Consider the following 13,486-nt stretch of genomic DNA (forward strand, 5'->3'; position numbering starts at 1 on the left):
TTTTAATAATTTTTTTTAAAGTAAAATTCTAATGACTTGGTGAATTTTTTTATATGATAAATAAATTTATTATTTTATTATTTTTATAACACATATTTACCACATGTCTCTTATTTTTCGTCTCATTTAATATAAAAAATTTATATCGATATTTGTAATGTGTGACCAGCTAAAAAAATTATTTTATTATTTTTTACAGATTACTATACTTAATTATTAATTTTAAAATTTCAATTACTCAATTGTTATTTTTTGATCAATTTAAACACTAAAACTATAATTATCCCTAAATTTATAGGACTATTTTAACTTTAGTTTTATATTTAAGATATAATTAATATAAAATGTGGGTTTATAATTGCTGTAATAGATACATAAGTCTTTCATATTTTATAAATTTTTTAAAAATATATTAAAATAAATAAAAAATATTATTTGTGTGCCAATTTAATATTATTTGTTATTTAATCTATAGTTATTTAAATTATAGTATAGTTGTTTTCAAATTGTTTTCAGGTTTTATAATTATTTTATAAATTATTATTTATTATTTTATTTAAAAATAACTGAAAGAATATAAAAAATTTTAAAATTGTATTTTCATTTAACACAATAAAAGAAATTTAAGAACCATAAATTTGATAAAAAAAATATTTCTTATTATTTCCTAGTATTTTTATAAAAAATGGGGCATTTGAAAATATCTGCGCCCATCACGTTTTTGGCTTGGGCTGAGGCTAGGCTGGGCTGGGCTGGGCTGTGCTGTGGGACTGGTCCAAAATCGCTCCCTAAACGCAACGTTTTAACTATAATGGTGGCTTCGTAATATTTCCGAAAACCTAATGGCTTTCTTTCAATAAATAACCAAAAACCCTAGTTAATCCACTATATAGACTCAACTTCCCCCACGATTTTCATTTCCAATCACAGCGTTTCTTCTCTCAAACCCTAACAATGGCGGCACCAGCAGCAGTAGCGGCAGCAGCAACAACTGAGTCCGTCCAATGTTTCGGCCGCAAGAAAACCGCCGTCGCCGTAACCCACTGCAAGCGCGGTAGAGGCCTGATCAAGATTAATGGTTGCCCAATCGAGCTAGTGGAGCCAGAGATCCTCCGATTCAAGGCGTACGAGCCAATCCTTCTGCTGGGACGACACCGTTTTGCAGCAGTGGATATGAGGATTCGTGTGAAAGGAGGAGGACACACGTCGCAGATCTATGCAATTCGTCAAAGCATCGCTAAAGCTCTCGTCGCGTATTATCAGAAGTTCGTAGATGAGCAGAGTAAGAAGGAGATTAAGGACATTTTGGTAAGGTATGATAGGACTTTGCTTGTGGCTGATCCTAGGCGTTGCGAGCCTAAAAAGTTTGGTGGTCGTGGTGCACGTGCCAGGTTCCAGAAGAGTTATCGTTGAATATTGCTATGTGGTTTTTATTCCATAAATGTTTTTGCGAGGGTTATGTTGGGTAATTTTTGATAAATTCTTAAGGGGTTTATGTTTCTCTTTGTTTTAATAGACTTCATAGTAGTTAAATTTGTTCTCAGGATAATATAATCTTTTTCTTTTCTCCTATAGCTTCGTTTAAAAATGCCTTGTTTGTGCTATGCAGTTGTGATGTACCTTTTGCTCTGAGTTGGTGATCCTGTTTTAGTTTTGATACAAATCTTTATGGGTTTGATTTAATTTTGTTATTTAGCTAACTTTTATGTGTTTTGATTGCAATGCCTTATTTATGAGTTAGTAATTGATTGATCCAATATATGGGGTGTAGGTTCTTTAGGTGAGGTAAGATTGCATTTAATTTGAACTAATGGGGTCTTGGTTTTTTAGTTTTTTGGTTAGACGATTAAACATATGTTATTTTTTTGGATTTGGAGTGGATAAGTAATGAGAGATTTGGAGAAGTTGTTCCTTATATTTGGGGGGGTTTGGTTAGTGAAGATCTCTGCTATTTTATTTGCTATGTTAATTGGGTTGTTACTGCTTATAGGTTGATATAAGATTTCTGGGTTTCCGTTCATGTCTTTGTGACATCTCCGAGTAGAAGTTTCTAGAATTGATCAAGTTATGATGCGCTTTGGTTTGTTACATCTCATTATTTGCTGTACTGGTTTTTGAGTTATAAACTACGGATGCTTGGTTCATTTGATTGGATTATAGAGTCCATATTAGAGTTTTTTCAGGTTAAGCTCGAGCAGAATATCTGTAATATGTTCAGTGGAGCCTATTAGTGATCAATGCCATTTTCTGTGTTGATATTAAGATGTATGTGATAACTGGGGTTTTATATTATAGGCCTGATATACTGGATCTTATAGTATGGTAAGTGTTTCTGGGTCTGCCGAAGATTGTTTAAAACAGATCCACTTCTTGAAAGTGGCATGTTTCATGGAGTGATTTTGTACAATTATTGGAGAATTTGTCGCGGCCTGGAGGATGTTGGTGATTGCTATATGCTATATAATGATCCATGGAACTGCTAGTGTGACCATGTCTACGATACATGTAAAAATATGCAGGAAAAGAATTAGGTTGTCTTGTGCCAAATTATGGATTACTTATTCTAACATGAATAGTTACCTATCTTGTTCTTGCAAATCGATTTTTCTTATGGGGGAATGCGGATATTGCCTTTCTATAATAGGTTCTTCTCCTTTATTCCTATAGGACTTGTAGGTTTATACTCGTTGGGCTTGTAGTTTAATATTTTTGAATACCTATCAGGGCCACTCTCAAGGCATTGCTCATTCTTATAATGTTTTACATGTAGTTTATTTAGGTCAAAAGTAAAATGGGGACACCATTTGAATTAACGTTCTACTATTCCTTGTCATGATTAAGGAGATGGTATCATAAGGAATTGAATTTAATGTGTTTTGTCAAAATTAAATCTATAAAAAATTAGGGTGTTTATAATGGTTTAGGCAGAATATATTGATATAATATTCTACTAAAGTCTGAATTAACTGATCAAATAGATTAATCAAACCTATAATTTTGGTTTTAATTTTTCATTCTTTAAAACTAATCTTTTATGGATTTGATATATAATTGTGTCAAAAATCATTGATTCGTTTTCTGCTCACAAAATGAAAAATAAGTGTATCACAGCCCCATTATGTAGAATTATGAGTAGTAATTATGTTGATGAATTTATCCATTTCGTTAGAAACTTCTATTGTGTTGAAGATAGATTCTTTCTAATTTTGCTAACATAGATTCTTTCTAATTTTGCTAAATCCCAACTTGACCGTTTGACTCCTGTAAAAATTTCTTATCTAGCTCATTTACTGTGATAAATTAATCAATTTTCACTTAACTCATCTAATTTTAAATAAGTGAGAAGTAAGATCTTTTTTCCTATTAACTAAATTAGATTCTTTTTTTGTTCAATTTAAACATACAACTGAGAATAGCAGAGAAGAAGAACCTTCTTTTGTTAAAGGAGAATTGCTTTTTGTTTTTTTTTTTCCTTATAAATGAAACTTTGACGATTCTATAGACGAGCTCATAAGTTTTATAAATTAGCGTTAATTATAAGTCTTTAAATAATTTATCTTGTAAAAAAAAATAATAAAAAATTATTATTAATAAAATTGAACTTGAATTACAAACTTACAACTCAATGGTGCAAACTGAACACCTTTCCACACTATCGCAACATTTGGTGGTTAGATGCATGCTACAGCAAAAGAAAATCTGGCACCCTGCGAAGATTACAAAACTAGAACTGCCTATAACATTTATTTGGAAAGTTTTAATTGATAATGGAGGACAGAAAAGTAATTAGAATATTATTTGTTCTTGTCCCTGATTTTGTTTTCTATTTTCTTCCACTGCTGTGACTGCAAAACAGAGCAGAAATTGAATGTATGATCACAAAAGGGAAAGAAATTTGTCCTAAATCCAACCTTTTTATCTATATTTACCAAAATTGGAGTTCCATAATCATTTCAAATTTACTTACCAAAGAAGCCTTACAGACACAACTTTTCCTGCAAATTTTGTTGCTTTAAATATGCAAGAAAAAAGAACACAACCCAACTTACTAAGACAAAAGATCAAGAATCAAGAATTATCCTTTGTTTTCTTTTGTTGCCAGGATCAATTTGATACTGGGATTTTCTTTAGTGTTATAAAGGAGAAATGGTGTCAATGAGAGAAGTGAGTGAAAGTAAAGAGGCTCCATTTAGTGATAACAACAAGAAAACAGGTGATTGATTCTCTTTGTTTCTTTTAATCTCTTTAAACCCTTAAAATGAAAAGAGAAAAAGGTTATTTCCTTACTTTTAGAATCAACAAGCCTATGATCGATCAGCTTATGCATAGAAAGAAAAAATGGAGAATGGTGTGACCTTTTGAATTGATGCAATAATGTAGAAATCAAGTATCTATATTGATACAATCATGTCTTAAGTACATGCAATGTTATTTACCTGTATGAATTCTTGCATGTAATTGGAATTGAACACAATGTTATCATTATATGTTTGGTATAATGTAATTGAACACAATGAAATATGATAAAAAATAAAAATTAAGTGGAAGAATGAATGAAAAATGGTTCCGTTGGCTTCTATTACACTTTATTGTGGTCTTACCAAACTGCATACTAGGGTTTATTCATGTTGTTTTTTCCTCAGATAATATGTATCTTATGAAAATGTTTCCAGTCTCTTGTTTTTCCTGGCATTGGACATCAATTTACTCTTGTCATATCACTTGATGTATTCAGTGCTTTCAGATGCATGATCCTGCTTTTAATCTGCTGTCCTTTTTGGTTTCACATCTTATGCATGTTTCCATTGGATTCCATGATACGTCGCGGTGTATGCGTGAACTTTTGGTTCATTCTATTATTTATATGCTTGGCAATATTCATCTGTAGGGGCTGGTGTGATCACGATTGTTAACACGAAAGTCTTTTGAGTGTTTAAGGCAATAATAACTGGTACAAATGTTCGAAGCACATGATTAAACAGTCCCTTTTCGCGCCATTTATATTTTTTCGTTGTTCATTCATCTTTATGCTGATAGTATGGTCCAACTCTAGTCTATTATTAGGAACTTATGATTTGTGTTTAAATATGGTAAGTAATCTTTTTATTATGGTGAGAATATAACGCACGTGTATATGGTAGCTATAACAATGAAACATGCAATTTCTTGCATGCACTTTTTCTAAAAAATCGGGTTAAACAAACATATAAACTCGAACGATTGTACTTTACCCTAACTAGGAAGTAAGGTAGGCTAATCTTCATTACCTATTCGGCTAGAACGGAATAGCCATTACGACTCAACTTCTGTTTATAAGACAAAGAGCAAGATGGAAAGATAAATAAGGCATGCCGCGATTTCATTCCACGAACTTCTTATTGAAGCAGCACCATCCTATAACATTTTCAAGTGTTTGAAAGCGGCCTGCTTAATTACATGTTACATTTTTTGGTGCACTATTTAATTTGTTGCTTACTTCATATTGCCAAAGAGTGCTTGAGAGTTTTTATTATTCATTTGCAGAAGATTTTTCTACTAGTTATATTTCGTACACAAGAAAAAGCAGGCATTAATTATTTGTGCGGTTAATTTATGGATTTTAGTTGTGCTTCAAGATCTGTACAGATATATACAAACAGTAGAAATCTGTTCAGTTGACAACTGCTTCTAGTATTTGCAAGAGTTTCTCATGTGTTGTTAGTCTAGGATTAATTTAAGTTGATTAGTCATTTCTCAGTATGCTAACATTTCTAGTAGGCCATAAAATGATGTTTTCATTTGACAGATTTAATGTTGCTTACAGAGCTTGAAATGAGGATGCCTTCTTTCATTTTACTTCCTTAGACTTCTGAGAGTCCTGATTTGTTTTCTCTTGTTAATATTTCTCATTTTTGTAATCACTTATTTTTCTCAGTGTTTTCTTCTGCAATATTTAATCATTGAGCATCTTCTATCAATTGTTGGCTTCCCCGTTACAGACCTGTTTTCCCAATAACTTATACATTCTCTTTTATTTTTGGTTCACTTAACAAAAAACCTTCCTTTTATGTCCTACATTTGTGTGTTAATGTTCCTTTTTAGCCATGTGTAATGAAACATATTACTGCATTTATCTCTTGTTAGCTTCTGTTTATTTTTGCAAATTTCATTTATTTTTCCCTTTGCGCTGACTAATTTTCTCTTAGGTGCAGCAGAAGATACTTCTAATATTCAGGAGTCGAAACCTGAAAATGGAGATGGAGCTGCCTCTAAAGTAAAGCTGAAGAGAGGTTTGTCTAAGAATGTCGAAAATGTGTATAGTTCAAGAAAAATGACTAAGCGGGCGGCTGCTTGTTCAGATTTTAAAGAAAAGCCCCTTGACTTCTCAGAGGAATATTCATTTACTGAAATTAAAAAGGAGGTTATAGTGGAACATGAAGCTGTAGCCTTAGGTTTGACAGCTGGGAGGGATGATCTTCGACCAAACAGAAGATTGAAGGATTTCATTTTTCATGATGCTTATGGAAATATACAGGCAGTTGAGATGTTGGAATTCTTTGATTTGTTCATTTCAGGCCTAATCGTGCCCCTGGAAGAAAGTTCTGACAAGGATAAAGAAAAAGGGATTAGATGTAATGGTTTTGGAAGGGTTGAATCATGGGCCATTTCTGGCTATGAAGAAGGGTCACCTGTTATTTGGGTCTCAACTGATATGGCAGATTATGATTGTATCAAACCTGCAAATAGATACAAAAAGTTGTATAATCTTTTCTTTGAGAAGGCCCATGCATGCGTGGAGGTATACAGGAAATTATCAAGAATGCATGGCGGAGACCCCAATATAAGTTTTGATGAACTGATTGCAGGAGTTGTGCGTGCAATGAGTGGCAGCAAAAATTTTCCTCAAGGCATGTCCATCAAGGACTTCATAATTTCACAGGGGGAGTTTATTTATAACCAATTAATTGGCTTGGATGCCACATCCAAGAAGAATGATCAGATGCTTACAGGATTACCTGTGCTTTTGGCCATGAGGGATGAGAAGAAGAAACGTGAGGGTTTGTTCATGCACGAGGCCACTACAACAGGTAGAACGGTAAATAGAAATCTAACAATTGATGGGAAGTTAACTAACCAGCTCCTTTCGTCCAGTTTGGCTGAGGAAGATGAGGATATGAAATTAGCCAGCTTACGACAAGAGGTAGAGAACTGGTTGTCAATGAAGCAAAATAAACGTCGATTTTCTGTTCCTTCATCACACTTCTATATCAAGATCAATGAGGATGAAATTGTGAATGATTATCCTTGGCCTACGTATTACAAGACCTCCGCTGAAGAAATTGACGAGTTTCTTGTCATTTGTGATGATGAAATTTTTAACCCTCCTGAAAATGTTCTTCATAATTGGACACTTTACAACTCTGATGCTCGGTTGATTTCGTTGGAGCTCCTTCCGATGAGGTATTGTGCTGATGCTGATATGACAATATTTGCGTCAGGTATTGTTACCAAGGATGGCGACTTAAGTGGCCGTTATCTTGATGTCAATTCTGACCTGCCTTCATCAGCTTCTTCTGACGTTCAGGATGTTGGACTTCCAATATATACAAGTGCAATTAAGGAATGGAAGATTGAATTTGGATCATCGATGATTTTCATTTCACTGCGAACAGATTTGTCCTGGTATGTACATGTAAGCTCATTTTAATTTATAGTTTGATGGTGCCATTAGTGTTATTATCTTTCTCATTTTTTGAATTCTTTTTTTTTTTTTGTCTGCAACTTAATCATCATTTATTAATGCTTTGATTCTGTTTTTTCCTACCACAGTTTATAATTGTAATCTAATCATCACGAAGTTAATTATAAGTTCATATAGTTTTTTTACTGAATTTTGAAGGATGTATGTTTGCATTTTTTTTTTTGGATTTTAAATATGAAATGAATGTGTTCATTTCTTTCTGTTCCTCAGGTATAGGCTTGGAAAGCCATCAAAGCAGTATGCTCCATGGTACAAACCTGTTGTTAAAACAGCAAGGCTTGCAATCAGCATTATAACTTTGTTGCAGGAGCAGAGACGAGTATCACGACTTTCCTTTGCTGATGTGATCCAACGAGTATCTAAATTTAATGAGGGACATCATGCTTTTATTTCTTCTTTAGCTGCAGAAGTGGAACGGTATGTGGTAGTTCATGGGCAGATTATACTGCAGTTATTCAGTGAGTTTCCTGTCAAAGCCATCCAGAACTGTCCTTTTGTCACTGATCTGCATAGCAAGATGCAGCAAATAAATCATTTAAAGTTGCGGGTAAAAGAGAAAAGGGTATTGAAGAAGGGACTGAATTTAAATCCAAGAGAAGCAGTGGCCACCATATCAGAAAGGAAGGCGATGGCAGCTACAACAACAAAACTCATTAATAGGATTTGGGGAGATTATTACTCAAACTATTCACCTGAAGAGTCAAATGGTGCAGATGGTCTTGAAATAAAAGAGGATGATGAAGTTGTGGAGGAACAAGAAGAAAGTGAAGAGGAAGATTCTGAAGAAATAGAAGAACAAAAAATGGAAATTGAAAAGAAATCTGAAAAAACTCGATCAACTGAAAAACTGAATACGTGGCAATGTTCTAATCAGGAGATAAGATGGGTTGGGGGGTTACTGGGCAAATCATGCACTGGCAAGGCTTTTTATAAAAAGGCCTTTGTCCATGGAGGTATAGTGGCTGTTGGTGATTTTGTTATGTTGGGAACAACCGACGCTGATCAATTGTCTCCCATATATTTTGTGGAGTACATGTTTGAAAACTCAGATATGAGAAAGATGGCTCATGGCAAACTGATGCTGTATGGCTCTCAGACTGTTCTTGGTAACACTGCCAATAAAAGGGAGTTATTCTTGGCAAATGATTGCCTTGAATTTGAATTGAGTGATGTTAAACAAAATGTGGTTGTAGAATTCAAGTTGACTCCTTGGGGTTACCGGCACAGAAAGGCTAGTATCATTAAGGATAGAACTGATAGAGAAAGGACAGAGGAGAGAAGATGTAAAGGACTGCCGATGGAATATTTTTGCAAAAGCCAGTACTTGCCTGAGAGAGGGGCCTTCATTTGTCTTTCAAAAGATACCATGGGTCTTGGAAATGGAGTTTGTCATTCCTGTAAAACAAAAGAAATTCAAATGGGGAAGGAGAGTTTTAGGTTGAATCTGTCGAGTGATAGCTTTGTTTACAAAGGAACTGAGTACTGCATTCATGATTATGTCTACCGAGCTCCTCATCATTTTACAGTAGACGTTATGGACCTTCAAACTTTTAAGGGTGGGAGAAATGTGAGGCTGAGACCTTATGTTGTTTGCCAGTTGCTGGAGATTCAAGTGGGTAAAGGGTTGCTACAAGTTACCCCTGAATCCATACTGGTTAAAGTGAGGAGATTTTTTAGGTCTGAGGACATCTCAGCGGAGAATGCATATTGCTCCGATATTCGAGAGGTGAGGAGCACCGAACAATTGTTAACATGTTCAAATATTTTCTAATAAACCTTGTATAACTCTCATACTGAAGGACTTGATATATAACCTACGTTTTGATACAGGTCAACGGACATGAGAAGTATCTTTTTGTTTGAACCCACAAGTAACAGAAAAATATTGTTTCTTATTCAGACTGTGTTGATTGCATATAGTTTGTGAGATAGGAAATCATACATGTTATAACATTTCAGTTGTCTTAGCAATTTTTTGTTATTAAGTTTGTTGTTTTGTTATTTAATGAAGTTGTTTTACAAGGTCGTCAAGACATGAACTGAGTATTTTGTAATTAATTTTTCAGGTTTACTACAGCGAACATATCGAGACATTTCCTATTCTGGATATACAAGGAAAGTGCGAAGTTAGAAAGAAGCATGACCTTCCATCTTTTGACAAACTGGCTATATTTGAGCATATTTTTTTCTGCGAGCATATATATGATCCTGAAAAGGGAACAATCAAGCAGGTAATATGATTTTTGTAAAATCTGAAATCACCTTCCTATTAATTCCAGCTGTCATTTTGCTTGCAGGATCTAAATGAGTCTGCTTGTTGCATTGAAACTGTTTTTTAATGAAGTATGCCTTTTCTTTTTTCACCTGTTAATGATTGTGATTTCCATTTTGTGACCAGTTGCCTGCACACATCAAGCTTAGTTCCTCAAAAGAGAGGATGAATGACGATATTCTGTACAGGAAGAAAAAGGGAAAGTGTAAAGAAGGAGAAAATGATTTTGATGATAATGTAAAAAGATCAGAAGCACTGTCTAGAAATCAGCTGGCCACCCTAGATATCTTTGCTGGCTGTGGAGGGTTATCTGAAGGCTTAGAGAGAGCAGGTATCCCTTCTCAAAAATACAGTACCTGTAAGACACTGATTCCTACTCAAAAGAGTTTTTTTCTTTACAAATCTATATCCCCTATTCTGCAATTGTAGGTATATCAGTGACAAAATGGGCAATTGAATATGAAGAACCTGCCGGTGAAGCATTTAAGCAAAATCATCCAGAGGCATTGATGTTAATTAATAACTGTAATGTGATCCTAAGGTGCATACTTGCTTTATGCAAAGTGAATTTTAACTATGGTGTTTTTGTTTTCTTTCTTTCTGCATTATGGTCCTCCAGTTGTTTTTATTAATTGAATTTTACGAGATTTGTTTTATTTCCATGTAAGGCGACTTACTTGTTTTGTATTCTTTAATATTGTGTCGATAAAAATTATTGGATCAATATGCAGGGCTATCATGTCTGCCTGTGGGGATGCAGATGACTGTATATGTACTTCTGAAGCTTCTGAGTTGGCAGAAAAACTTGATGAGAAGGAGATTAGTAATTTTCCCCGGCCCGGGGAAGTGGAGTTTATTAATGGAGGGCCTCCTTGTCAGGTTTATAAAGCTTCTTACATGCATTTGATTCACCGAAAATTTTTGCATTTAGTTGTGCTATCTATCTGTAATTAAAGCCTAACTTTTCCTTCTTTTTTCTCCTGTCAAATTCCGCAGGGCTTTTCTGGGATGAATAGATTTAATCAAAGAAGTTGGAGTAAGGTTCAGTGTGAGATGATCTTAGCCTTCTTATCTTTCGCTGATTACTTCCGCCCAAAGTTCTTCCTTCTGGAAAATGTAAGGAACTTTGTATCATTCAACAAAGGGAATACATTTCGTTTGACTCTGGCTTCACTTCTTGAGATGGGTTATCAGGTAAATGCAAGCTTTTCTCCCTTTACGCTTAAGTTCGTTCTCGCATTTTTTAATCATTGTTGAAAATCAATCTGATTTTTTCCCACTCCATCTGTTTGCTTGACAAAATATGTGTCCTCTTGTCAAGCAAAGCATAATCCGTGGTAGTAAGCATAGCAGTCATAGAAAAGGAAATGACAGACATTGCCTGACTCTCTTATTTATTTAACTACTGTAGGTCAGGTTTGGAGTTTTGGAAGCCGGAGCCTTTGGTATTTCTCAATCTCGTAAACGTGCATTTATCTGGGCAGCTTCTCCAGAGGAAATTCTCCCTGAATGGCCGGAGCCAATGCATGTTTTTGCTGGCCCTGAGCTTAAGATTAAATTGTCTGGAAACTCTCAATATGCTGCTGTGAGAAGTACTGCAAATGGTGCTCCTTTCCGAGCAATTACTGTAAGAGATACAATTGGGGACCTCCCAGCTGTAGGAAATGGGGCTTCTCTGACGACTATGCAAGTGGGATTATATTCTCTTGCAAAGTTTATTTAATTACCTTCTATTTGTCTACTTGATAGCTTATGGTTTTTGATTTATTGTACAGTACAAGAATGAACCTGTCTCATGGTTCCAAAAGACAATTCGGGGAGATGCACTGGTCCTAACAGATCATATTTCAAAGGAAATGAATGAGCTCAATCTCATTCGTTGTAAAAGAATTCCAAAGCACCCGGGTGCTGATTGGCGTGACCTCCCAGATAAAAAGGTATTTAGTTTTTCGGTTGTTCAGTTTTCATTATACCTTCTGAAACAAAGGAAATTGCTAGCTCTACACAGATAACCACCATAACAAGTTAATGGAATCTTATTAGTTGGATGTTTCTACAATCTTTCTTATTTCTAAATGCTTTTGGTTCGAATAAAAGGTGCACATATTTTTGCCTGCAGGTCAAGTTGTCCAATGGTCAATTGGTTGATTTAGTACCTTGGTGCCTACCAAACACAGCTAAGAGGCATAATCAATGGAAAGGACTATTTGGGAGGTTGGACTGGGAAGGAAACTTCCCTACTTCTGTTACTGACCCTCAACCAATGGGTAAGGTTGGGATGTGTTTTCACCCAGAACAGGATAGAATACTCACAGTCCGTGAATGTGCTCGATCCCAGGTAAGTCTGTGACTCTCTTTTTATAAATGATCCGAAAATAACTTTGGAGCATTTAACATTTGAGTTACTTGACAGAAATGCATGGCTTTGAGGATTTTTGGGAATTAGACCTTCGTAAGAATAGAGAACCGAGATTCTATAAACGCCAAGGGCTGATTATACAATCATAGGAAGAAAAATAAGAATGACCCGAGTGTGATTAGTAGTTAGACCTTTAAGGGATGGCATTTACTGAATTCATGCTCATTTGCTAATTACTAAGAGAACAAATTGTGGTATGGAATTTACTGAAGTTGCCAGGCTATTCCTATTCGAGCACCGGTTTCTGGTGGTCGACCTATCTCTTGTATAACCTTCCCATCTCTTATGCATGCAGGGGTTCGCAGATAGCTATCAATTTTTAGGAAACATTCAACAGAAGCATCGGCAAATAGGAAATGCTGTACCTCCTCCTCTGGCATTTGCACTTGGGAGAAAACTCAAGGAGGCAGTAGAAATGAAAAGGTTAATGCAATAGGGGCATTAGCATTTACACAGTAATTTTTCATAGTTGTCATACACAGAGATTTCGCAAAGTTGGCGTATTGCCATATACACAGGTGACTTTTCGAAGTTGGTTTGCTGGTTTTGGCTCCCCAAACTTTGATTGAATTTATAGATCATTATCTGTTCGGTGCTTGTGCAATTACTGTACAGCGATTGTTGTTCAGAATAGTTTGCCAAGCACATACCCTTAATACTTTCCTGCGACAGACGTCCATGGCCAAAGGCAAACTAATCATAAATGTTGCTGTGGTTTATAGTGCAATAATACATTTATATAAAGCTCCACAGATCATAGTTTCTTTTTTTCAATCTGTGTGTTTTACTGTTGTATGCAAATAGCTTGGAACTCTTTTCTCATAACTTTTACAAGAAATACTGAATCTTGTTCCAGTGACTTTCCACACAGCTTATACTGAAACAGAATTCTTTCTCTGTGGATCTCAAGTCCCTGTAACAAGATACTATAACAAGTTCCCTGTACCTGTGGATTGAGAATTCACTTCCTCTTGATCACTTAAAAAGAAAATTATTTATATTTTCTCAAAAGGCTTTTGTATACTTGTATTGATGGCCAGTTTAGAATTCAGCT

The 13,486-nt window shown here is 35.0% G+C and overlaps 2 protein-coding genes across 3 annotated transcripts; both read left to right on the plus strand.

Moving 5' to 3' along the window:
* Window positions 1-903: 903 nt before the first annotated feature.
* LOC8262587 (40S ribosomal protein S16) lies at window positions 904-1,572 on the plus strand. The gene has a single exon (XM_002527809.4). It carries the CDS (start codon window positions 955-957, stop codon window positions 1,411-1,413), a length of 459 nt encoding a protein of 152 aa, XP_002527855.1. The 5' UTR covers window positions 904-954; the 3' UTR covers window positions 1,414-1,572.
* Window positions 1,573-1,734: 162 nt separating this feature from the next.
* LOC8262586 (DNA (cytosine-5)-methyltransferase 1B) lies at window positions 1,735-13,206 on the plus strand. Of its 2 annotated transcripts, none has more exons than XM_015724572.3 (12): window positions 1,735-4,213; window positions 6,186-7,662; window positions 7,952-9,467; window positions 9,808-9,972; window positions 10,140-10,344; window positions 10,443-10,554; window positions 10,745-10,892; window positions 11,010-11,207; window positions 11,425-11,703; window positions 11,789-11,950; window positions 12,133-12,351; window positions 12,728-13,206. In XM_015724572.3, the coding sequence occupies exons 1-12, from the start codon at window positions 4,147-4,149 to the stop codon at window positions 12,866-12,868; spliced, it is 4,689 nt and encodes a 1,562-aa protein (XP_015580058.1). In that variant the 5' UTR covers window positions 1,735-4,146; the 3' UTR covers window positions 12,869-13,206. The 2 variants fall into 2 exon arrangements, with proteins under 2 accessions (XP_015580058.1, XP_015580060.1); XM_015724574.3 differs by having other exon boundaries at window positions 6,195-7,662.
* Window positions 13,207-13,486: the final 280 nt, after the last annotated feature.

This window comes from Ricinus communis, chromosome 6 (assembly GCF_019578655.1).
Source record: "Ricinus communis isolate WT05 ecotype wild-type chromosome 6, ASM1957865v1, whole genome shotgun sequence".
Taxonomy (NCBI): Eukaryota; Viridiplantae; Streptophyta; class Magnoliopsida; order Malpighiales; family Euphorbiaceae; genus Ricinus; species Ricinus communis.